The following is a 22,929-nucleotide window of genomic DNA, read 5'->3' as shown; positions in this document are numbered from 1 at the left end:
GCACAAGGCGAAGATGGCGGCGGAGCGGCAGGACGCGCTGAGGGAGTTCGTGGCGGTGACGGGCGCCGAGGAGGACCGGGCCCGCTTCTTCCTCGAGTCTGCCGGCTGGGACCTGCAGGTAGGGCCGCGAGGCGGGCGGCGGTGGGCGGGGAGCGGGCCGCGGGGCAGGGGCGCCCAGCACGGTGAGCCCGCGGTGGCCGAAGCGCACAGTCATCCCCGCCTGGCCGGCCGGCGCCGGAGCCAGGCCTCACGGTCTAGGGGTCGTTTGCTGCGCGTCGCCGGCGCTACTGGGGCGTGGGGAACGCGAGCGGTCCCCGGCGTCCCCTGCTGGGCCTCAGTTTCCCCCCTGCTTCGCCCGCGTGGAGCGGGACCGCCCGGGGGCGTGGCGGCCGCTGGAGGCCGGGGCCGGGTGGGTCGCAATGCCCGGCTCCCGTTTCCGCCGCCGGGTCGCGGATGGAGGGAGAGGTCCCGCCCGAGAGCTGGCCCCACGCCCCCCTCCGGCCTGACCGCTTGCGTGTGCCTGCGGGGAGGTGACGTCAGGCAGGAGCCGCTTCACCTTTCGCGGCGAACTTCCCCGTGGAATTCGCTGCCCTGGTCACTGGCGCATAGTAAATGCTCATTAAATACTGGAAGATGACGTGTGAGGGGGCGGTTTGTGCGCACCGGTGGGTCCCCAGGCACCCGGAACGGTGCCTGCCCAGAGTACTCGGTGGGAGACGCGATTGCATAAACGGCCTCTGCCGGCCTCAGGCTCCCGTAGTGTTGACTGTGGTTGCTGGGGCCCTGCCGCGAGCCGGGCGCTGGTTTCGGCCTTGTGGCCCTGGGGCGGTCAGGTCATGTGCCCTGAGGCTCGCTGGTTACGGAGCGGGAGAGAGGAGACTAGAACTCAGTTCTGTGTGGTCGGAGGCAGACAGGTCCGGTAAACTAGCCCCGGTGTATGACCGAGGAGCCGGAATCCCAGAGGGCAGGGGCTGTGCCCAGGGTCTTCCACCCAGCAGCCAGTGCGCCGCCGCACGGCGGACTTCCCCCGTCTCAGTTGCTCCCCAAAGCTAAGGTGCGGCGTGACGTCCCTGGGCCCGGCAGAAATGCGAAACAAAAGCTTTGGCCCCAAAGCCCTGAAAATACAATGCTGTGGGTTTTCCTCTCACTGCCAGTGGGGAAACTGAGGCTCGCGCGTGTACCGCAGGCAGGGCCGGCATGTAGCCTTCCTGAAGGCTGAACGCCGCACGGGTGGATGCCCTGAGACCAGGCTGCCTCTGAGCTCGCTGCCCGCTGTGAGGCTGCTGGTCTTGGGGGCAGGAGCTGCGTCGTCTTCACCTTTGTGGGTCCCAGGGCCCTTTCTCCTCCCCTGGGAACGAGCCGTTGGTGACTGCCTATCCAGTGAGAAGAAGGATGTGTGCTACATCCCACAGGGTCTCAGGACTCCCGTGGTCCTCCTGTGGTGTAGAGCGAATTCCTGACAGTGCGTAAATCCTGACGGGTCAACTCGTCCAGGGTGCAGACTGGGGCAGGTGTGCCCCGGTTCACAGTTTGGGAAACTGGGCTTCAGAAAGAAAAGAGAGGAAGCGACTCCAACTAGTCCCACAGCCCCAGGCCTCTGGCCATAACACGGCAGCTTAAGGGCGAGAGCCTGGCCAGACTGCCTCAACCAGACTGCCATCTGTGAAACTCGGGCAGCTTTCTTAACTTCTCAGGGTAGCGCCTGTCGCAACACAGGAGGACCTGGCACATAGCGGGGTGCTCAGCCAGTGGACGCTGCTGTTCCTGGCAGAGTGCAGAGTGTGCTCCGTCCCAGCGCTCCCTGGGTGAGATTTGCCCAGGCGACACGTAGACTAGCAGGAAGCCTGTTACCCTTCAGGCCAGTTTTCTGTGGCCCCAGTCACAGGCCTCCTGGTAAGCATGGCTGTGTCTTTGTTCCTTTGTGCGCCAATGAGATGTGGGTTAGGTGAAGGCTGTTCAGGGTCCCAAGGTCCTACCTCTCTGTTTCAGATCGCACTAGCGAGCTTCTATGAGGATGGAGGGGATGAAGATATCGTGACCATTTCTTCGCAGGCAGCCCCCAGTTCAGTATCCAGAGGCACAGCCCCCAGGTAAGGGCCACTTCTTTTTTTTTTTTTTTTTGAAGATTCATTTTAGGGACATAGATCTTCCATCCGCTGGTTCACTCCCCAAATGGCTGCAACGGCCAAGTTAAAGCCAGGAGCCAGGAACTCCAACCAGGTCTCACGTGGGTACAGGGGCCCAAGCACTTGGGCCATCTTTTGCTTTCCTAGGTGCGTTAACCAGCTTTAATGGTTGCCACATGAGTTTTCAGCAATGCTGGGAGCTGTTCCTGACTTGACAAGGCGGGGGTGTGTGGACCAGAGCTTTGCGTGGAAAAATCACACTGCGTGGTGGGTGGCCACCGCTGAGAGCAGGCATCCTCCCTGAGTGACTGTGGGTCAGCCTGGAGATGCCACGGAGCCCGCCTAGGGTCTTGGAGCGTCTCTAGCCATGAGATACGAGCAGTGACTGCCCTGTCTTCGGAAGTTTTTAAGTAGAAGCCAGAGGACCTCCTGCAGGTGCTATTATTGTAAAAGAGTAGGGTAGGTGACTACAAAGGCTGTGTTGATATTTTGGGAAGCCTGTTAACCCGTAAGAAGTCAGGTAGAAAATACACCACACACACTTCCCTGGTGGATTAGGGAGACCTTACTGGGGCCCAGCCCCCTGGCTCCCAGGGAGGCGACAGCTGCGATGTGCAGAGTGGGACAGTGCTGGGCTCCCAGGGGACAGGCAGGGCCTCTTGTGGCGGGTGTGTCTGAACTGTGACCTCTCTGCTTTAGCCTGACTGCTCCTGCTTTCTGATATTTTATTTGGGTTTGAATTCAATCCAAGAACACATGTAGATGTTTTTGTTTGTTTGTTTGCCATGAAGTGATAAATTGTGTTTCTTTCTAATGGCATTTGAGTCTTAATGGACATTTCCTGCCTTTGAAGAAGGAGCGCTAACCTCAGATCTCATTGCTTCCTTAACCTCTTTCCCCACCTTCCGTCTCGGGAAAAGAGAACCGCAAAGTGAATTCCAGGTGCTTGTCTGAGAGGTGTCAGCAGGGGTGCGTCAGGAAGTTCCTGCCCCGGTGTGGTTGTTAGGATGAGGGCTGTTCTTAGGGCTGATTGCCCAGAACGTGAGCATGGTTACTGTCGGGGCACGGGAGGAAGACAAGGTGGAGAAGTTGAAACTGGACCTCCAGAGCCAGCCATTCCTCTTCCCTCCAGGGGTCCCAGAGTCGCATTGAGGCAGTGACTTATTAGACTGTGGCCTGTGTTCAGATCCCAGCTCTGCCACTACTCTGTGACCTTGAGCAGGTTATTATCTCGGTCTGCTTTCCTCACCTGTCAGATGGAGTGACAGTAGTGCCCACCACATGTCAGATTACATGAGTTAATATTGAGTATAGCAATGAGAACACATATGAGGGACCGGTGCTGTGGCACATACGTGGTTGAAGCTGCGGCCCGCGGGGCTAGCTTCCCATAGGGGTGCCAGTTCGAGTCCTGGCTGCTCCAACTTCCGATCCAGCTCTCTGCTGTGGCCTGGGAAAGCAATGTAAGATGGCCCAAGTCCTTGGGCCTCTGCACCTGTGTGGGCGACCCGGAAGAAGCTCCTGGCTTCGGATTGGTACAGCTCTGACCATTGGGCCATCTGGGGAGTGAGCCAACAGATGGAAGACCTCTCTCTGCCTTTGCCTCTCTGTAACTCTGCCTTTAAAAAAAAAATTAAGAAAGAAAAAGAAAAGACATTATGTATGATTTGCTATTAAAAAAAATATTCAAAAGGCAAAGTGACAGATGCCTTCTATCTGCTAGTTCATTCCCAAAGTGCCCACAATAACAAGAGCTGGCCCAAGCTGAAGCAGGAACCAGGAACTCCATCTGGATCTCCCATGCAGGGGACAGGTTCCTAATTACTTGGACCATCATCTGCTGCTTTCCCAAGCTCATGAGCAGGCAGGTAGATTGGAAACAGAGCAGCCAGGACTCAGACCGGTGCTCTGACATGGACTGCTTAACCTACTGCACCACAACACTGACCTCTATTACCTACTGTTGTCATTTTATTTTTGCCAGTGCATATATCCTGCTCATTCCACAAGTATATATATATGCGTGTATATATATATATATATATATTTAAAGATTTATTCATTTATTTGAAAGCCAGGGTGTCAGGAGATCTGCTGGTTCATTCCCCAAATGGATGCAACAACCAGGCCTGGGCCAGGCTGGAGTCAGGAGCCAGGAACTCCATCCGGGTCTTGTATGTGGGTGGCTGGGGCCCAAGCCCTTGGCCATCTTCCACTACCTTTCCCGGCACATTAGCCTGGAGCTGGATCTGAAGTGAAGTGGCTAGTACTCGAACTGACACTCTGATGTGGATGCCAATGACCCAAGCAGCAGTTTAACCTGCTGCAGCACAGTGCCGGCCCCTACAGATGTTTTAAAATAGACCCAAAAGCCAAAGAATTAACAGCATTTGGGCCGGATGCACCCCAGGCTCCGAGGCCTTGCCTGTTGCTTTGGTTAGGACTCAGACTGCGTACTGGGCTGGCTGGGGTAAGGGAGGGCCGAGTTCACTGTGTTGCTATCCTCAGCCAGGAGGAAACCCCTGTTCTCAGAAGGCAGACGCGGCTCGCTCATCAGGACTCTGTGGGACCAGACTCCCTTCGACCTGGCTGTGGCAAGCCCCTTAGCCAGCTGCTGGCCTCTCCCTACTCTCCCCTCCATCTTGTCGGACACCAGTCCGTGTTATCACCACTGCCACAGCAACACACCAGTGAGGGCCTCCTCTGTCCCTAGAACACGGGTTCTCAGGGTGGAACCCTGCACCCTAGGAGGAATCTGGACTGGGTGTGAGGAGGCCCATAAATGGCCTGAAATTGTAGCCAAAAGTTTGTGCGCATGTGCAGGTATCTTTCCTGGCAAGAGAATCCATAGCTTTTATCAGATCCTCAAAGGGCTAGGGGACCTAAAGAGGTTAACCGTTGCTGTGGGAGAAAACCGGGCTCCTCAGTAATGAGTTCCCGAGTTCGTGTGTGTGCAGTTAGCGGGTGCCAGGCCCGGGGAAAGTCCTCACGGACACACTGGTTCAGTCTTCACGACAACCCTGTGCAGTGAGGACAGGCCAGCTCGTGTCTTCCCACGAAAACAAGGGTTCCGGTGCAGGGCTGTCCTGCATCCAGCACCTCAGCTCTCGGCCGTGGTGGTGTTCCACCTCTCCTTTGAAGTCCTCCGGAGTTTGCCCCAAACTTAATCCCTTTTCCTCCTTCCTAACTCCTTTGTTCCAGCCGAGCTGATTTCTTTTGGTGTCTCAGTTCTGCCTTATTTTGTTCCACTTCCGTTTAAACATCTTACCCAAATGGACATGCCCACTCTCGTGTGTGAACAAACCCTTCCAGGTTCACCTCCATCCCTACCCCTCTCTCAAGCCCGGCAGCCCTGACGTGGCTAGGCAGCGTGCCCTGGTCCTGTCCTTAGACCCGGCCACGCTGCTGTGACAGTATCATCCACACAATCTGGGTAACTTCTGTCTTGTCTTGAACTCATTCCTGATACTCAGCTTGATTTTTTTTCCCTCTTTAGGTAAGTTGTGTTTCTGGAAGTGGGAGGCTAGTATTTCACGTCTGTCAGATTCTGGCACCTCTGTTCTCTTACACCTCAGCAGCTTGAGGAGTAGGGTGAGTGCTCATCGAGGAGCTCACGGCTGCTGGTGGGCAGATGCGAGGCCACACTTGTCCAAACCCGAAGCTGCTTCCACTGCTGTGTGCTGCCTCCAGGCCAGCACCTCCCACCTCTGTGCTTAGGGTTGAGCAACAAATAACCAACAGCTTCTTCCCGTCTCTGTCCCATGAAAGGGGGGGAAAAAGCTGTGATTCTCCAAAACCACAGCCACTGACCTCATGTAGCTGCGTAAGTTAGTTAAAATAAAAGAAGCGTTGCATTGCTCCTTGGCAGTAGCCACGCTCAGATGCTCTGCACCACACGTGGCTAGTGGCTCCCCCCCAGGACCGTGCAGCAGCGTCTCCATGGTCACAGGAGAGAACCGCTGTAGAGCCAGGGCGAGCAGAGGGAAAGCAGGAGAGGGGCTCTGACCTTGTGTCCCTTCAGCTTGCTGGGGTCGGCTGGGCAAGTTTTTAATGCAGAAAAATTCCAATTTCTGAGACATTTTGCCCACTTGTGGAGATCATAGGACAAAGTATTCTGAAATGGTTAATGGCCCTGGACACCCCATGCATTTACTCCAGCCAGAGTGGTCGTTCTCAAACCTGAGTCTGCAGTGGAAGTCCATGGAGGGCTCCTTACAGTCAGATTGCTGGGCACCCTTTCCCGAGTTTGATTTGTGTGCAAAGACCACACTTAGAACCACTACTCAAGAGTGGTGTGTATGTATGTGCCAGTCAGGCTGACAGGGCTTTGCCTGCGTCCCCTGGCTACACACAGAATGCCCAGCAGGCTGACGCGGTGGCTTTCGGTTGCAATGAGGAAATGAAGGCGTTGAACAGTGCACTCAGCATCCCAGCAGAGGCAGAGTTGGATTGGAACTAGATACATGGATGCCAGAATCTGTCTGATTCCAACCAGGTCTGGGTGTGAATTTTAACGGACATAAACAAACCCTGCCTAAGCGAGTCGTCTGCTCAGATGTGTATACACAGGCATATCTGAAGGGGGTTAACAAGGAGAGAGGGTTTTTTCCCGCAGATGCTCACCTAGCCTGCTCATTTGAAGACTGGCCAAGTCTCTCTGGAAAACTAGGAAGAGGAGCAAGTAGAATCAGCCTCTCGGACACTGGTGTAAACATCACTTGGGTCCTTTGAACCACGTATGTCCTGTTGTGCTCTAGGGAATGCCCAGGAGGCTTTTCTGCTCACCCAAGCCAAGAGTGCACTTGCCACATTGATTGGTCTCTGTCCTCTCATTTCTGGCTGATCTGCCCTCAGAGCCTCTTGTGGTCCCTGACCGTCTCCTTGGAATAAACCTCAAGACCCAGCTGGAGCTTCCTTCTAGCAGACAGCCGCTCCTCCCAGTCGGCCTTGCTAACGCTGCGTTCCCCTCTCTGCCACAGACAGGAAACCTGCTCTCCCCCTGAGCATAGAGTTTGTGTCTTAGGATCCTGAAAACTAGGTTTGCTTCTTGAAGACAGGTTTAAGATACAACAAAGGTGGCAGTGGGAGACCATCAGCCCCTTCTCACCCAGTTGTGGCTTTGCCCTTCCCGACCCACACGACTCTGCTGTTCCCCTAAATAATAATAGTTTTGACTGGCACCATGGCTCACTTGGCTAATCCTTCGCCTGCAGCACCGGCACCCCAGGTTCTAGTCCCAGTTGGGGCGCTGGATTCTGTCCCGGTTGCTCTTCTTCCAGTCCAGCGCTCTTCTGTGGCCCGGGAGGGCAGTGGAGGATGACCCAAGTGCTTGGGCCCTGCACCCGCATGGGAGACCAGGAGGAAGCACCTGGCTCCTGGCTTGGGATTGGCGCAGCACCAGCCGTAACGGCCATTTTGGGGGGGTGAACCAATGGAAGGAAGACCTTTCTCTCTCTCACTAAGTGTGCCTGTCAAAAATAATAATAATAAAAAGTTTTCTTGGCCGGCCTACAGCAGAGAAAGGAGCCTTCTCCGCTGCAGTGCTGGGTAGCCACACGCTCACTCCTGCTTCTTCACTCCCTGTCCCTCCTGAGATGCGCTGCGCTCCCGGGTCTGCATTTGCACACGCAGCATTCCTGGAAGAGCGCTCTGGTGCCCTTTTCCTGCCAGCCCCCGCCGCCTGCCGGTCCTCTGGTTCTTTGGCATTCCAGCCAAATGGTGCCTTTTTGGGGGCACCTTTCTTGATCCTCCTCCCCATACACACTTGGAACAGTACACACGTGGCCCCGTTGTGCAGCGTTGAATGGATGCTCTCCTGGCCCATGTGTTCCACTAATTTGTAAGAACCAACTGATTATCTGTATTATCTATGTAGAAGTAGCACCCAGATCAGTGCCTGGCCATATTTAACAATTAAACAATGAGGGATGGCTGTTGTGGTACAGTGAGTTAAGTCCCCACCCAGCCAGATGTTTCATAGCAGAGTGCCCACCCCTACTCCAGTTTTCTGCTAATGAGCACCCAGGGAGGCAGCAGATGGTGGCTCAAGTACTTGGGTCCCTGCCACCAACGTAGGAGACCTGGATGGAGTTCCTGGCTCCTGGCTTCAGCCTGTCCCAGCCCCTGCTGCTGCAGGACTTGGGGAATAAACAGATGGAAGATATCTCTCTCTCCTCTCTTTCCTACCCCTTTCCCTCCCTCCATCTCCCCTTCCCCATCTCTGCCTTTCTAATAAAAATAAACTTTTCAAAAATTAAGTGATGAAAAGTTATCCAGTAGTAAATTTTTAAGTAATAATGACCGCATCTTCTCCATCCCACAGGACAGCTGATACTGGTTTCCATTTTACCTCATTTAATTCGCTCTCAGTCCTGTGTGACATTGAAGGGAAAAGGGCACATTGTGTTTGCATACAGATTTGGGGATTGACCTTTTCCACATATATCCCTTTCTTGCTCTACCAAAAAAAAAAATTAAACCCCAGTGTCCTCAACTCAGCAGCTGAGAATAGAGATTACCTTTCTTTAGCTTTCCCTGAAATTTGTTCTTTTTTGTGTCTCCAGTGACAATAGAGTAACATCCTTCAGAGACCTCATTCATGACCAAGATGAAGAGGAGGAGGAGGAGGAGGGCCAGAGGTGAGTCTGATAGAGGACACAATGCACAGGAAAGTGCAGTCACAGATAACTTAATGGGGGGACAGATGCCATAGCTGTTAGCCATTACTGTAGGCCAGTCCGAGTAGGAACAGGCTCCTACCTCCTACAGCTTGGAAGTGATCCCTGTCCCCTGTTAATGTTTTTTCTTTTATGGTATTCTGGGGTATTATGGGTTATTGAGAAATATTGGGAAGAGGGAAACAATTTTTTTTTATTTGACAGATAGAGTTAGACAGTGAAAGGGAGAGACAGAGAGAAAGGTCTTTCTTCCGTTGGTTCACTCCCCAAATGGCCGCTATGATCGGAGCTACTCCGATTCGAAGCCAGGAGCCAGGTGCTTCCTCCTGGTTTCCCATGCGGGTGCAAGAGTCCAAGCACTTGGGCCATGCTCCACTGCCCTCCCGGGCCACAGCAGAGAGCTGGACTGGAAGAGGAGCAGGTGGGACAGAATCCGGTGCCCCAACTGGGACTAGACCCAGGGTGCCAGCGCCACAGGTGGAGGATTAACCAAATGAGCCACGGCACTGGCCCCGAGGGAAGCAAATTGATAAAAAGTTGTTCATGGCCAGCGCCGCGGCTCACTAAGCTAATCCTCCGCCTTGCGGCGCCGGCACACCGGGTTCTAGTCCCGGTCAGGGCTCCGGATTCTGTCCTGGTTGCCCCTCTTCCAGGCCAGCTCTCTGCTGTGGCCAGGGAGTGCAGTGGAGGATGGCCCAAGTGCTTGGGCCCTGCACCCCATGGGAGACCAGGAGAAGCACCTGGCTCCTTCCATCGGATCAGCGCGGTGCGCCGGCCGCAGTGGCCATTGGAGGGTGAACCAACGGCAAAGGAAGACCTTTCTCTCTGTCTCTCTCACTATCCACTCTGCCTGTCAAAAAAAAAATAATAAAAAATAAATAAATAAAAAATAAAAAAAGAATATTTAAAAAAAAAAAGTTGTTCATAATACCTCAACTTGGACATGACCAGGTTATCAATATTTTGGGAATATTTCTTCTCAGCTTTTTGTTTTTAGCTGAAAAAGCAATATATCACATAATAACAGAATAATAGCCTTATAAGTATATATTCCTCCAACACACACGCTGTTTGTTTTTAACTCTTGGGAATGTTATAAAAATTAATATGCACTATGGAAGGTAGGCTAGTGTAATGAAAAGTCTAGCAGCAATCCATCCTTTGGTGACTGCAGTTAATATTTTGGTATATTCCCATTCAGTCTCGATTATTTTGTATTTCACATGGAGAGGGTCAGATCATTTCATTTCTTGCTTTTGTTGAATTAATGCAACTTTTTTTTTTTTTTTAAGTTTATTTTGTTTATTTGAAAGAGAGAGAAAGTCTTTCATCCACTGGTTGACTCCCCAAATGTCTGCAATGGCCAGGGCTGGGCCAGACCAGAGCCAGAGCCAGCAGCTTCATCCACGTCTCCAGTGTGGGTGCAGGGGTCCAAGTACTTGGGCCATATTCTGCTGCTTTCCCAGACACATTAACAGGCAGCTGGATCAGAAGTGGAACAGCCGGGACTTGAACCAGCACCCATATGGGATGCTGGCGCCACAGATGGCAGCTTAACCTGCTGTGCCACAGTGCCAGCCCCAGATAAATGCTACATCTTAACACGTCCCCCTGTTGTTAGAATTCTTTGTACAGCTTGCAGTGGCTGTAATCACCATATGGGATGTCCAACATTTTGATTGTTTAGATTGTTTTACTGTTGTAAATATCAGTGCTCTGAACATCTTTGTGTATTAATCACTGGCCATGTTTCTGATTATTAGAATAGTTCCTAGAAATGAAAAGCAAGGTCAGGAGCATGAATATTTGTGAGGCTCCCAGCTCTTAAAGGAAAGCTTAAGATCCCTTAATAAGACCTTACAGTCCGTTGCGCAGAACTTTATCCACCTGGCATAAACAAGAGTGAACTGGCTGCAGCTTCATTTCACGGGTTTTGGTTCTCCATGTGCTCTGCCTCGGCCTGGCAAATACTTCTAAGAACATTGTGTAGTAACCATTATGGAAATGCAGTTACTTCGTCACGGCCAGTCTTTGGGAAGTGGCCTGAGAAATTACATATGTTCTGTTCTCTGTTTTTATCCACGGTGTGACCTTCACACTGCCTCCGAACTTTGCTTTGAGCTACACTCAAGGCTCAGGAATATGTTAATTGTAGAGTTTTAACTCCTTGAGTGAAAGGCAGTGTCATCAAGTACAAGGTACATCCAAAGTTCATGGAACATAGAATTTCTTTTTTTAAAAAACAAAATTTATTTTTATTTGAAAGACCGAGTTAGAGAGAGGTAGAGATGGGGAGAGAGAGGTCTTCCGCTGGTTCACTCCCCAGATGGCTGCAACGGCCAGAGCTGTGCTGATCCGAAGCCAGGAGCTTCTTCCGGGTCTCCCACGTGGGTGCAGGGGCCCAAGGACTTGGGCCATCTTCTGCCATTCCAGGCCATAGCAGAGAACTGGATCAAAAGAGGAGCAGCTGGGACTCAAACCGGCGCCCATATGGGATGCCGGTGCTTCAGGCCAGGGCTTTAACCCGCTGCACCATAGTGCGGGCAGAAAAACAGAATTAAGATAAGTTTGTTTAAGTGCAAAAATTTTTAAATGTGTGTACATGAGAGTTCTAAAAGAATGTGAGAAATGCATATTATATAAAAACCATGCCTAGATTTCAAAAATTTTAACACCAAAATAGGTATCCTTTAATTAAATTTTCCACAAACTATTGTTTTAAAAATCTTCAAAAAAGTATTTATTTTGGGCTGGCACTGTGGCACAGTAGGCTAAGCCTCCACCTGTGGCGCCAGCATCCCACATGTGTGCTGATTTGAGTCCTGGCTGCTCCACTTCCAATCTAGCTCTCTGCTATGGCCTGGGAAAGCAGTAGAGAATGGCCCAAGTCCTTGGGCCCCTGTACCCGCGTGGGAGACCCAGAAAAAGCCCCTGGCTTCGGATCTGCCCATCCCCGGCCGTAGCGGCCGTTTGGGGAGTGAGCCAGCAGATGGAAGATCTGTTTCTCCCTCCTTCTGTAACTCTACCTTTCAATTTAATCTTTAAAAATTTTTAAGTTTATTTTGAAAGAGTTACAGAGAGGGAGAGAGAGACACAGAAGGATACTCTGTCTGCTGGTTTACCCCACAGGGCTGCAACGGCCAATGCCAGGCCAGGCTGAAGCCTGAGTGTTGGGGCCCAAGCACTTGGGCCGTCTTCCGCTGCTTTTCCCAGGCCATTAACAGGAAGCTGGATCAGAAGTACAGCAGCCAGGACACAAACCGAGCCGGCATCCTCAGCGGATGCCAGAGTTGCAGGCCGAGGCTTAACTTGCTACACCAACTGCGCTGTGTGGGACTTGCTAAACAGTTCGCCCTGCCCCGCCCGACCAGTGACATGTTCTGAGCGATGTTCCTGTACTTCACGGCCCCATTACTTCCTGGGCCCCTCAGCATTCCACACCCAAAATGATGCTGGTATTCTTGTCCTGCCAGAGCTTTGCATATCCTGGTGAATGCTGGGAAATAGAGAGCCGGGGATGATGTTACAGGTTTTCACTTCAACCCACTTGGGAACTATCTGTTGACTTAACTGTGAATAGGAATGATAAGGAGTCAGGTTAAAAAAAAAAAAAAAAAACAAACTAGCTGAATCTCAGGCCATGCCAGGCCTATTGCTATGCCCAGAGTGGCTGTCTCAGGGCCTGGGTTTGAGTATTTGAGATTGGAGCTTCCCCTCTCTGCTTGGGGCCACCAGTGTGTGTCCCAGGAGCAGTGTGGTGCGGCGTGGGGAGTTCCTAGGGCTGTGTCACACCACCTTACATGCGTGCGTTACTCTGTGCTTGTTCTTTTGCATACATCCGCTGGTTTGAACCTCACGGCCCTGACTTAAGGAGCAGGTAGGTAGGGCATGTGCTACTTCCTTCCGGTTTCAAAGACAAAGGAGATGTAGAGGGCAGCAAACTGGCTTAGAAGGTCCCGCAGTGGCAAAGCCAGGATGCAGCCCAGCTGCTTGTACTAACCACACACTACCACCGGTAACTTGGAGCTGCTGGGGTAGTGCTTCTGACCCGTGCAGCTGCTGGCCACTGACTGGGAGGTTCCCAGCGGGACTCTGAGCTGACATGCTGTTGCGCATGCCTGGAATGCTGTTCCCTGATCAGCCCGTCCTCAACACTCGGCCCAGGAGACGCCCTTCTAGGAAGCCTCAGCTGCCCTCCCAGCCCAGTGTTCCCACTTACTGACTTGCACTGCTGCTCACACCGCGTCGTACCTGCCTCCTCACCGCTGCCCCCAGCTAGCCAGCAGGTTCCTTAAAGATGAGCATCGTACACTTGACCTTGTGCCCAACACCCAGCCTAGTCTGGCGCGTGCTCTCCTGCTTTCCAAGTGTGTCTGATACTAAGCCACACATTTTCTGTGCAGGTTTTATGCTGGGGGCTCAGAGAGAAGCGGACAGCAGATTGTTGGCCCTCCGAGGAAGAAAAGTCCCAACGAGCTGGTGGACGACCTCTTTAAAGGTGCCAAGGAGCACGGAGCTGTAGCTGTGGAACGTGTGACCAAGAGCCCCGGAGAGACAAGCAAACCAAGGGTGAGCGTGCCGGCCGCCGTCTGCCCCCGGGACCCCCGGCTGGGGAAGGGGGCTTTTGCTCATGCTTTTCTTCTTGCTGGCTTGGCCTGCTCTGCAGAAGAAGACTAGCGTAGTTTCTCTCTTTAACCTTTCAACATGAAACTGAAGATTTGGGGGCATAGTTCTCAGGCCTGTGGCGTGTGGGTCCTGCACATGTTTTATTCGTCCTGTCCAGTTTGGCCTACTAGGTGTTTTGTTTTCATTGGATTAATGGCTACCTGTTTTACATAAAATCTAGATTTCTGGCTTCTCTGGAAAAATCCAAGTCTTTAGTATATTCCTGCACCCAGATTCCTACAGGGCCCTGTAACCAGAGCCTGGTGGCAGCTGCTCCCTTTAATCAGGCATGCACTCCTGCCAGCTTGCACTCCAGTTTGGGTCCTTTATTTCATTTACCATCTTGCCTGGCCCAGTAGGCACCAAGTGTGATGCCCAGAGAAAGTGGGCCTGGTGAAGCAACCTGGTTAGGAACCGTGTCCTCTTCCCCACTCACCTGAGAGGCATCATTGTATCTGAGTAACGCTCCACCCAGCATTTATCAATTTGTCCTTTATAGCCATTTGCAGGGGGTGGCTACCGCCTGGGGGCGACACCAGAGGAAGAGTCAGCCTATGTGGCAGGAGAGAGGCGGCGGCATTCCAGCCAAGATGTGAGTATCCGGGAGGGAAGGTGGGAACTGCTGCTCTGCCAGGCTGGAGAGGGAGGCCTGCGTCGATGGTGCCCTGCAGTCTCCCTCTGGACCCAGGCAGCTCTCTGCTGGGGCAGGGAGGAGGCACAACTTGGATCGTGTCACCTGCCTAGAGCCACGCGGCTGGCGAGTGGCAGGAACAGGACACACTCCAGGTCTCGTTAAAAGAAAGCCCCTGCTCATTTCCCCGCGCCCAGCACCTTCCTCTTGAGGTTAGTGCTGATTTGGTTGGGCACTGGTTGATTTCCTTTTGCACACCTGTGTGTGTGTGTGTCCAAGGGTTGGTTGGTGTTCTAAAACCAACACAGTGAAAGAGGAGAAGCCCCACTAATTTAGGTTCACATTGGTACGCTGTCAGCAACCTGGCAGACGTACCAGCTGCCTGACCTCCTGTCACTTCAGGTTCATGTAGTGCTGAAGCTCTGGAAGAGTGGATTCAGCCTGGACAACGGTGACCTCAGAAGCTACCAGGACCCGTCCAATGCCCAGTTTCTGGAGTCTATTCGCAGAGGGTGAGCTGAAAAACCACCTTCTGAACCAGTAAATGAGATGGCAGGTGCAACAGGAGGCAGAACGTGTATGATTTGAGAAAAACTTTCTGAATACTGATTTATTAGAGAGCCCCCATCTGCTGGCTCACTCTCTAAATACTGGCAACGGCAGGGCCGGGCCAGGCTGAAGCCGAGAGTGCAGAACTCAGTCCTGGTCTCCTGCATGGGTGGAGGGACCCAAACCCTTGAGCTCCCAGGGTTTGCACAGGCAGGAAGCCGGGGTAGACACCAGAGCTGGGGGTTGAACACAGGCACTCCAGCATGTGTGTCTGAACCACGAGGATAAGTAACCTGCCACGGGAAAGTAAATTCTTTAAAGCAGGTTTTGCGTGGTTGAGATACAGATCTGCTCCAGAAACGCTGTTTGTCCATTTTCCCTCTGGGAGCAGAGCCAAATGGCCAAATAAGAAATAGGCGTGTGCCCGTGGGCGACAGGAGCACAGACACTATTCCTGTCAGGCAAGTTACGTTTCCAACCTCTCCTACCAACTCCAGAAACTTCAGCCACTCTCCTCATTCCTCGGGTGGCTCCAGTGGGGTTGGGGTGTGTGCAGACTTGCTGGGGAGTTGCATAAATGCTCAGGTGTGTCCCGGGCACGGCCCCTTGGGGAAGGGAGGCCCTGGGGGCCGAGTATGCAACCCACTCCTGCCCAGTCTGCACATAGCCCTGGGAGCGAAGTGCTTTCCCATGAATTCACGGTCCAGAGTTTTTTGTATGTGTTTGCTTAGGGCTCAGAGTAGAGGAGGGAGGAAAGTCGAATTGCGAGGGAAAAGAAGTGTGTGTAGGGGTGGAGCGGACAGCTAGGCGCCAGAGTCAGCAGCTCCCTCCAGAGGGCAGCCGGCTTCACCACGGGGCCCGAGAGGTCTCATCTCCCCTCAGCCCCCGCACTGTCGTTTCCACCCTGCCTGCCCTTTCTCCCACAGGGAGGTGCCAGCAGAGCTGCGGAGGTTAGCTCACGGCGGGCAGGTGAACTTGGACATGGAGGACCATCGGGATGAGGACTTCGTGAAGCCCAAGGGAGCCTTCAAAGCCTTCACCGGCGAGGGTCAGAAACTGGGCAGGTGAGGAGCAGCCAGGGCCAGCTGCTCTCTGCAAACTCTGCCGTCCAAGGAACACTCTGGCTTATTTTGTGAGGAAGAGTGTGGGAGATGTGCGCTGCAGGTTGAACAGGCCTGATGCTCAGCCTGTTTCCTCTAAGGAGTCCTTACCCTGCTGTTACCGCAGCAAGGTCAGCGTTGTTGTGGCGACCCTAGGGTAGCCAGGGAAGGCAGTATCTCCCTGATGGCTTCAGGCCTGAATTGGAGATGCTGAGGGGAAGAAGAAGTTGGAGTCCCCTACCCACCAGGCCTCCCCGTAGCATTGGTCCAAGGAAGTTCCAGGGCAGGGTTGCCCCCACTCAGGGCTGCCCAGCAACTCGTCTTTACCTGGCACTTGTCTCTTGCTGTCACCACCTTGTTTTCTCACCTCCGTAGCCCCCCGCCAACAGATATTCTTGATCTTGCATTTCAACCCCACTTGAGTCTGACTGGGTAATAGTCACTGTGATCCCTGAAAGGCAGGGTTCTCCCACCAGGCCCTTGCCAGCTGTCTTCTCTCAAAGGCCCACTGTTGGCCTTGGCCGTGAGGTTGCGCAGGCAGGCAGAGCAGTGACCCTCTCCTTGCCAGTACAGCCCTTGTTTTACATTGGGAACACTGAGGCTCTTGGGTTTCAAGGGTTTGGCCTGGTCGACCTGCAGCTGGCCCTCCTAGAATCCCCTCCTTACCAGCCATTTGTGCCTCATTGGGAGCAAGCATCAGAAGTTAGGTTGGCAGAGACCCAAGGCTTTATTTACTGGGACAGCCTGCCTGGAGTGAGCCTCCGTGTGGCTCTGGGCAGTGTCTGTGAGGCATTTGCAACTTTTTCCTTGCATTTTAGAAAAATAGTGCAGATGAAGAGTAACAACTCCCTGTAACCCCCAGGAATGGCCAGCTCACACACACGCCCCCAGGGGAGGACGCCCCGCTAGCATTGCCGGTGTTTGTAAACATGGTGCTGTAGCACCTGCTTCTGCCAGAGGTCCTGTGGTCATTCCATATTCAGAAATGCATTTCTACACTAGTGTCCATGTGAGTTAGCTGGTCGCTGCCAGGATTATGAACAGTACTGCAGTGAATCTAAGTAAAGCTTCGTGTACTCCCTAAAGCTGAGCTACAAATACAATTGCTGGCTCAGAAGGTCTTCACGTTAAGATGTCAAACTGCCCTTCAAATAGATGGTGTCAGTTTTCTACCCCACATCTGTTGTAAGGGGCCGTGCAGGCTGGGTTTAGTGGACATCATAGCCCAACAGGAGGTGCCGCTAGAAAGTAAGTACGCGTGTGCACCAGCGTCCAGGGCCCCTTCCACTTCACTCAGGATTGGCTTTTCATGGAGACAGATGTTCAGAGTTTCACACAGCTAAGCTAGATGGAAAACCTTTCCTTTTGCTATGTTTTTTAAGAAAATGTTCTCAAGTTTGCCTTGGAAATAAGCAGTCCTGAGTTTTATTTCTCTAATATGCATTATTTACATACATAGCTTGGTGATTAAATCAGACTGCACCATCTCGAAGCCTCTGCTGTCCCAGCTGCCAGGGAAGCTTCTGCTGGTGTGGCATTTCCTAGCTCTCCTAGGGCCTAGGGTTTGTGAGACACAGACCCTGCAGTTGGATTTGCTACAGGTGCCCTGCTTGGGCTGTGAAGATCAGGGTGAAGGCGAGCAGTAGGAGCTGGTTGAATGAGAGGCACAGCAGGGGAGGCTAGTGCATGCTCACTTACCGGCTTCCGTCGTCTGCCAAGAGGGAGGCAGGGCAGGACTCCGGTGGTGAATGGGGAGTCTGTGTAGCATCAAGGACCCCCATGCTTTAGGTAAGTCTGCACAGAAACTGAGCAAGGGAGGTGCCCCATCCCTTGTTAGAAATCCTATTTATTGTCCTTACTGAGTAACTTAGCCAAGGCACATGCCCAGTGGGTGAGTTCCAGCCTTGGTTCAGCTTGTGCCGAGGTCAGCGCCCTGCCCGCTGTAGCAGACGTCATGAAACCCCACGACGTCTCAGTGTGCCCGAGTTAACCATAGGATGCAGGTCCAAGCCACCTCCTGTCACCAGTCAGCTGCCAGGCTGTGCCAGGACGGCCTCAGCCACTGCACTAAGGCTGCAACCCTTCCAGCCTGGTGAGCCTCTGCCTTGGCCAAGGCTGGCCTGCATCTGCTCCCCCCCTTCCAGCCCTTGCGCAGGTGAGGAGTCACTCGCCCGGTTACACAGGGTGGGAGAGCGAGCAGCACTGTGTGGTTCAGGGACTGAAGCTGCTGGCTCTTGAAGTTCTGCTTGGGCAGCTTTGTCAGGGGCCACCAGAGACTACTGAGAAGAGTCCTTAGGGCCTGGGTTCCGCCTGCGTCCTGACGGGTCCTCTCCCTTCAGCACTGCCCCCCAGGTGTTGAGTGCCAGCTCTCCAGCCCAGCAGGCAGAAAACGAAGCCAAAGCCAGTTCTTCCATCTTAATCGACGAATCAGAGCCTACCACAAATATCCAAATACGGCTTGCCGACGGTGGGCGGCTGGTGCAGAAGTTCAACCACAGCCACAGGTACCAGATTGTCTGCTCTGGCCTCTTGTGTGAGAGGAGTAGAGCGCCGTTCTTCCTCCCGACCGGCAGGCGCCTGTCCCTTCTCACTTCCTTCAGGCTGAAGGTTGAATATAGATACGACCAGAACTGCTGTTCTCCGTGAGACCGAGGGGTCCAGGGCCGGTAACCTGGCCTTTGAGAATTGTAACACCTGTTTCCACTGTCTCAGGCCCCGGGGGCCAGATTAGAGCAGACTGTGCCGCCTCAGCTTTAAGGGCAAGGAAGCAGAGGCGGTGCGAGCTGGTGGGTGGTTGCCGGTGGAAATACAGCAGCGGCCTTCTGTAGAACAGGGTGGCTGCATCGTGTCAGCCAGGCCGAGTGGGCCCAGCCAATGGGGTAGCAGTCCTAGGGTGTGAAACAAGCTATGGCACATCTCTTCCTTGCCCCTCATCAACCCCAGCATGACTGGGGGACGGCCCACACAGCAGCCTCAGATTGCCTCCGTGTGGGCCCTTAGCTGGGCCGGCTGTCGGGTGGGAGGCAGGAACAAACGTCTGCCGTCCCCTAGGGAAGGAGGCGGGCTGTTCCCACTCTCCCCACATCCCAGGCACCAGCAGTGTGGGAGAAGGGATTCCTGGCCCTTGTAAATTCTCACAGATATGGTGACACAAGCAGGACACTTTGGCCCTTGTGGCAATTCCTGGGCTATAGGAGACGGTCTCCTCCAGGACACAGTGCAGGGGCTGAGCTGTGAGGGGGATCATGGGAAGCAGTCAGGCGGGAGCCTCTGGAACATGGGACCCGAATGTGGCCTGATGAACTAGAAAGGCAAGAATCAAGCCAGGCCCCGCTCACCACCTCTCTGCTTACCCCACGCCAGGGTCAGCGACATCCGACTCTTCATCGTGGACGCCCGGCCCGCCATGGCTGCCACCAGCTTTGTCCTCATGACCACCTTCCCGAACAAAGAGCTGGCGGACGAGAGCCAGACCCTGAAGGAAGCCAACCTGCTCAATGCCGTCATCGTGCAGCGGTTGACATAGCCTCCCGGCGCCGGCAGCCCTGCCCCCCACCCCCGTGCACACCCCCAGTCCAGTGCACACCGCGTCTCGGCCGTAGCTCTGGGCTCTTGGTTCTCAGTTGGACATTTGTTTTCTCCTTAGTTTCATTTCCTGGGTTTTTGTGAAGATGGACTTTAAAGAAAAATAATAAAACCACCAAAAAAAACGAAGGACTGTCCCCAGCATGGTCCATGGACGCTGTGGCAGGAGCAGTGACTGCCCTAAAGTCAGATTACCCGGAGGGCGGGAGGAGAGGAGAGGAAGCATCATCCGACCTCCCCAGGAATCCCTCAGGCACTAGCAGCTCCCCCACTGACTGCCCCGGATGCCTCCTCCATGGGGAAGGGGGGCAGAGCAGCACCTGCCCCCCGCAGGCCCCTCCCACTGCCCCCCACCGTGGACAAGTGAGCTATACCTCCACACATTGAGGTGGGGGGTTTCCCATGAGACGGCTCATGGAAGCCCGAGGGAGCTGGGCCTAAGAGTCAAAGAACCATGGGGCAGACGTGCTGCTGGCTGGGGTTTGCAGCGCCTGCGTCACAGTTGTGCCCCACTGACTTGGGATAATGGGGCAGCTGTCCCAACCTGAAGCCTCTGCCACCCCCAGAGCTGGGAGAGATGGGGCCCACTCACCTCCCCATTGAACACATCAAAGTCCGTCCAAGCCTCGGGCTTCCTTCCACACAGTCCGTGCCAGTCCTCTGCTGCTGCACCCCTGCCCCAGCCCAGCCTGCGGTGTCCCCAGAGCCTGAGCAGGGGAGGGGGCCCTGCAGACGGCAGTCACTGGAAACAGGCAGATCTGGAGGGCCCAGTGCCACCCTGGCCATTAAAAAGCAGAACGAGGACGGAGTTGGTGCTTTCTGAGGGGCTGCTGGAAGTCCCCAGACAGTGCCAGTGCCAGACCTGGGCTCAGGTGCTACCTGAGCGCACCCAGGACCTGCGCCCTGTGTGCCCGTGCCCAGCCCCTTCTCGCCATGTCCTCAGCCGCTGCATTCACGGGCACGCACCACTCAGAGGAGCTGGCAGAGGGCAGATCCACCCAGCGAGGCAGCTGACACGACTGCTGTGCAGGTCAGGTGGCCCAGGGCCACAGACTGCAGCAAGCTGGGTCCAGCCCAGGCTTTCTGACTGGGTGGCCTGGGGGGGAGGCTCGTCCATGAGCCACAAGAGGCTCGTTACTGAGGCTCAGGGTCCAGGTTGCCACGCCCACCAGAGACGTGCAGAGGGCCAGAGGAAGCACAGCCTCCACTGGATCCCAGCCCGGGCCAGCCCTGCACCGTGGGACCGCACCTCTCACAGTGTCCTCACGCCACGTCCAGGCCTCAGCAAGTCCCCGGGTGCCGCTGGTCATCCTTGGGCTGCCCTCTCCTGGACCAGCCTCGTGGGCGCCTGCCCTGACAGCTGCTCACACAGGGAGCACAACCTCCCCGGGGCGCCTCGAGAGCCCACCAGACAGCCCCACCCGTCCCCCTCTGCCTGCTCTTCTTTCCCTGCCTCTTCTACTCCGAGTCTGTCTGCTGGCCCTCATCGATGCTAAACGCCTGTAGGCAGGGATTTCTGTACCCTTCACTACCGTGACACTCAACGAATAAAGCTGAGAAAGATCACAGCCTGCTGGGCTTGAGGAGGAAGACAGCACTGCTGGGAGTGCCCCCGTGTGGTACCCCCTAGGAACTTCCGCCCCTCCATCCCTGCCTCCGGGTGCAAATTCTCGGTCAGCCACAAGGTGGCATCGCTCCAAAGGCACCTGCGGCCTCAGGTCCTCCCAGCTGGTGAAAAGGTGGAATGAAAACAGGTGCGGCGGGGGGGGGGGGGGGGGGGGACCGGGAGTATTGAACGCCCCCAACACCTTGCCCAGCCCCTCAGCTCCACTAGGTTCACCAACCGCCAGGTTCCCACCCCAGCAGCATTGGAGACCCTACAGGCCCAGACTAGGCCTTTAGGGGTCGGCTCTGGTGCAAGTTAAGCCACGGCCAGCAACACTGCCATCATACATGACCACCAGAGTTCTGGCTGCTCCACTTCTGGTCCAGCTCCCTGCTAATGCACCTGGGAAAGCAGGGGAGGACGGCCCAAGTGCTTGGGTCCCTACACTCGTGCTGAAGCTCCTGGCTCCTGCCTGGCCCAACCCTGGCCATTGCAGCCATTTGGGGGAGTAAACCCAGCAAATGGAAGATGTCTCTTCCCTCTTCCTCCCCTCTCTTCTCCCCCCTCCCTCTACCTCCTCCCTAACTCTTCCTTCCAAATAAATATTAAAAAAAAAAATTTTTTTTTGACAGGCAGAGTGGACAGTGAGAGAGAGAGAGACAGAGAGAAAGGTCTTCCTTTGCCGTTGGTTCACCCTCCAATGGCCGCCGTGGCCGGCACACTGCAGCCGGCGCACCGCGCTGATCCGAAGCCAGGAGCCAGGTACTTCTCCTGGTCTCCCATGGGGTGCAGGGCCCAAGCACTTGGGCCATCCTCCACTGCCTTCCCGGGCCACAGCAGAGAGCTGGCCTGGAAGAGGGGCGACCGGGAAAGAATCCGGCACCCTGACTGGGACTAGAACCCGGTGTGCCGGCGACACTAGGTGGAGGATTAGCCTAGTGAGCCGCAGCACCGGCTAAATTTTTTTTTAAAGGCTCCAACCTTTAGCCTTTAGCTGCTGCCCATAGTAGCAGCTGCAGTCTGCTGGGCACTAACTTTGAGCCAAGCCATGTGTACAACAACCCAAAGGTTCCGTGGCTGCCCACCTTACAGAAGACAGCACTGAGGCCCAGCATGGTCAGGGGCTTGCCTGAACTCACACACACGAAATAAGAGGCAGAACCGCATCCAAACCCTCACGGCAAAGCCACAGCCCTGGAGCACAAGGCTCTGCGGCGCGGCTGACCAGTGCAAGTGGACACAGGAGCCACAAGAGGGCACCCTGGAGCTAGATTCTAAAGGGCTATTCCTGGCCTGGTTCTCAAACAAGGAGGTCAAAGATTTTCTCTGCCTTAAGGGATAAGCCCAAAGGGCATCTGAGAGCCTGGGGCAGGCAGGCCTGGCTTTGAACTTGGCTTCCAGCGATCACAAAGTATGAACTTGCAGAGCCTCCTGAGCTCCTTGTCCAAAGACAGCCGGTAGTCCTATAGCACTGTAGGGATTAAACACAAGGTGGGTGAAGCCTTGACACAGAGCCAGGACCTTCATCAACAGCAATATGGCTGCCATTGACCAAACCCTCACCATGACGTGCCAGGAAGAAACAGTGCCTGACACACGGCAGGCAGCCTGCACATTAATCTTTGGAGAGGGGCCAGCATCATACGCAGCAGCGACGGCAACACGGGCACCCCATATGGGTGCTGGTTCAAGTCCTGGCTGTTCCACTTCCAACCCAGCTCCCTGCTAATGGCCTGGGAAAGCAGCAGAGGATGGCCCAGGTGCTCGGGCCACTGCACCCATGTGTGAGACCCAGAAGTAGCTCCTGATCCAGCCCTGCCATTGCAGCCATTTGGGGAGGTGGACCAGCGGATGGAAGCATGCTCACTCGCCCAGTCTGCCTCTCTAACTCTGCCTTTCAAATAAATAGATCTTGAAAATAAAACAATCTGTTGGACACAAGCAGAGAAAGCTTGTCCGAGACACACCGTTAATCAAAGACAGAGCCGAG

The 22,929-nt window shown here is 54.5% G+C and overlaps 1 protein-coding gene across 2 annotated transcripts; it reads left to right on the top strand.

Moving 5' to 3' along the window:
- On the top strand, positions 1–19,290 carry NSFL1C (NSFL1 cofactor). Of its 2 annotated transcripts, XM_051845176.3 has the most exons (9): positions 1–118; positions 1,990–2,090; positions 8,690–8,764; positions 13,207–13,372; positions 13,968–14,060; positions 14,502–14,611; positions 15,575–15,712; positions 18,088–18,252; positions 19,112–19,290. In XM_051845176.3, the coding sequence occupies exons 1-9, from the start codon at positions 14–16 to the stop codon at positions 19,272–19,274; spliced, it is 1,116 nt and encodes a 371-aa protein (XP_051701136.1). In that variant the 5' UTR covers positions 1–13; the 3' UTR covers positions 19,275–19,290. The 2 variants fall into 2 exon arrangements, with proteins under 2 accessions (XP_051701136.1, XP_051701137.1); XM_051845177.3 differs by lacking the exons at positions 1–118; positions 1,990–2,090; positions 8,690–8,764 and adding an exon at positions 11,499–12,680.
- Positions 19,291–22,929: the final 3,639 nt, after the last annotated feature.

Source organism: Oryctolagus cuniculus, chromosome 11 (assembly GCF_051225735.1).
Source record: "Oryctolagus cuniculus isolate XC-2025 breed Fujian yellow rabbit chromosome 11, ASM5122573v1, whole genome shotgun sequence".
Taxonomy (NCBI): Eukaryota; Metazoa; Chordata; class Mammalia; order Lagomorpha; family Leporidae; genus Oryctolagus; species Oryctolagus cuniculus.
The sequence above is the reverse complement of the archived record's forward strand: the minus strand, read 5'-3'. Positions and strand labels throughout refer to the sequence as shown.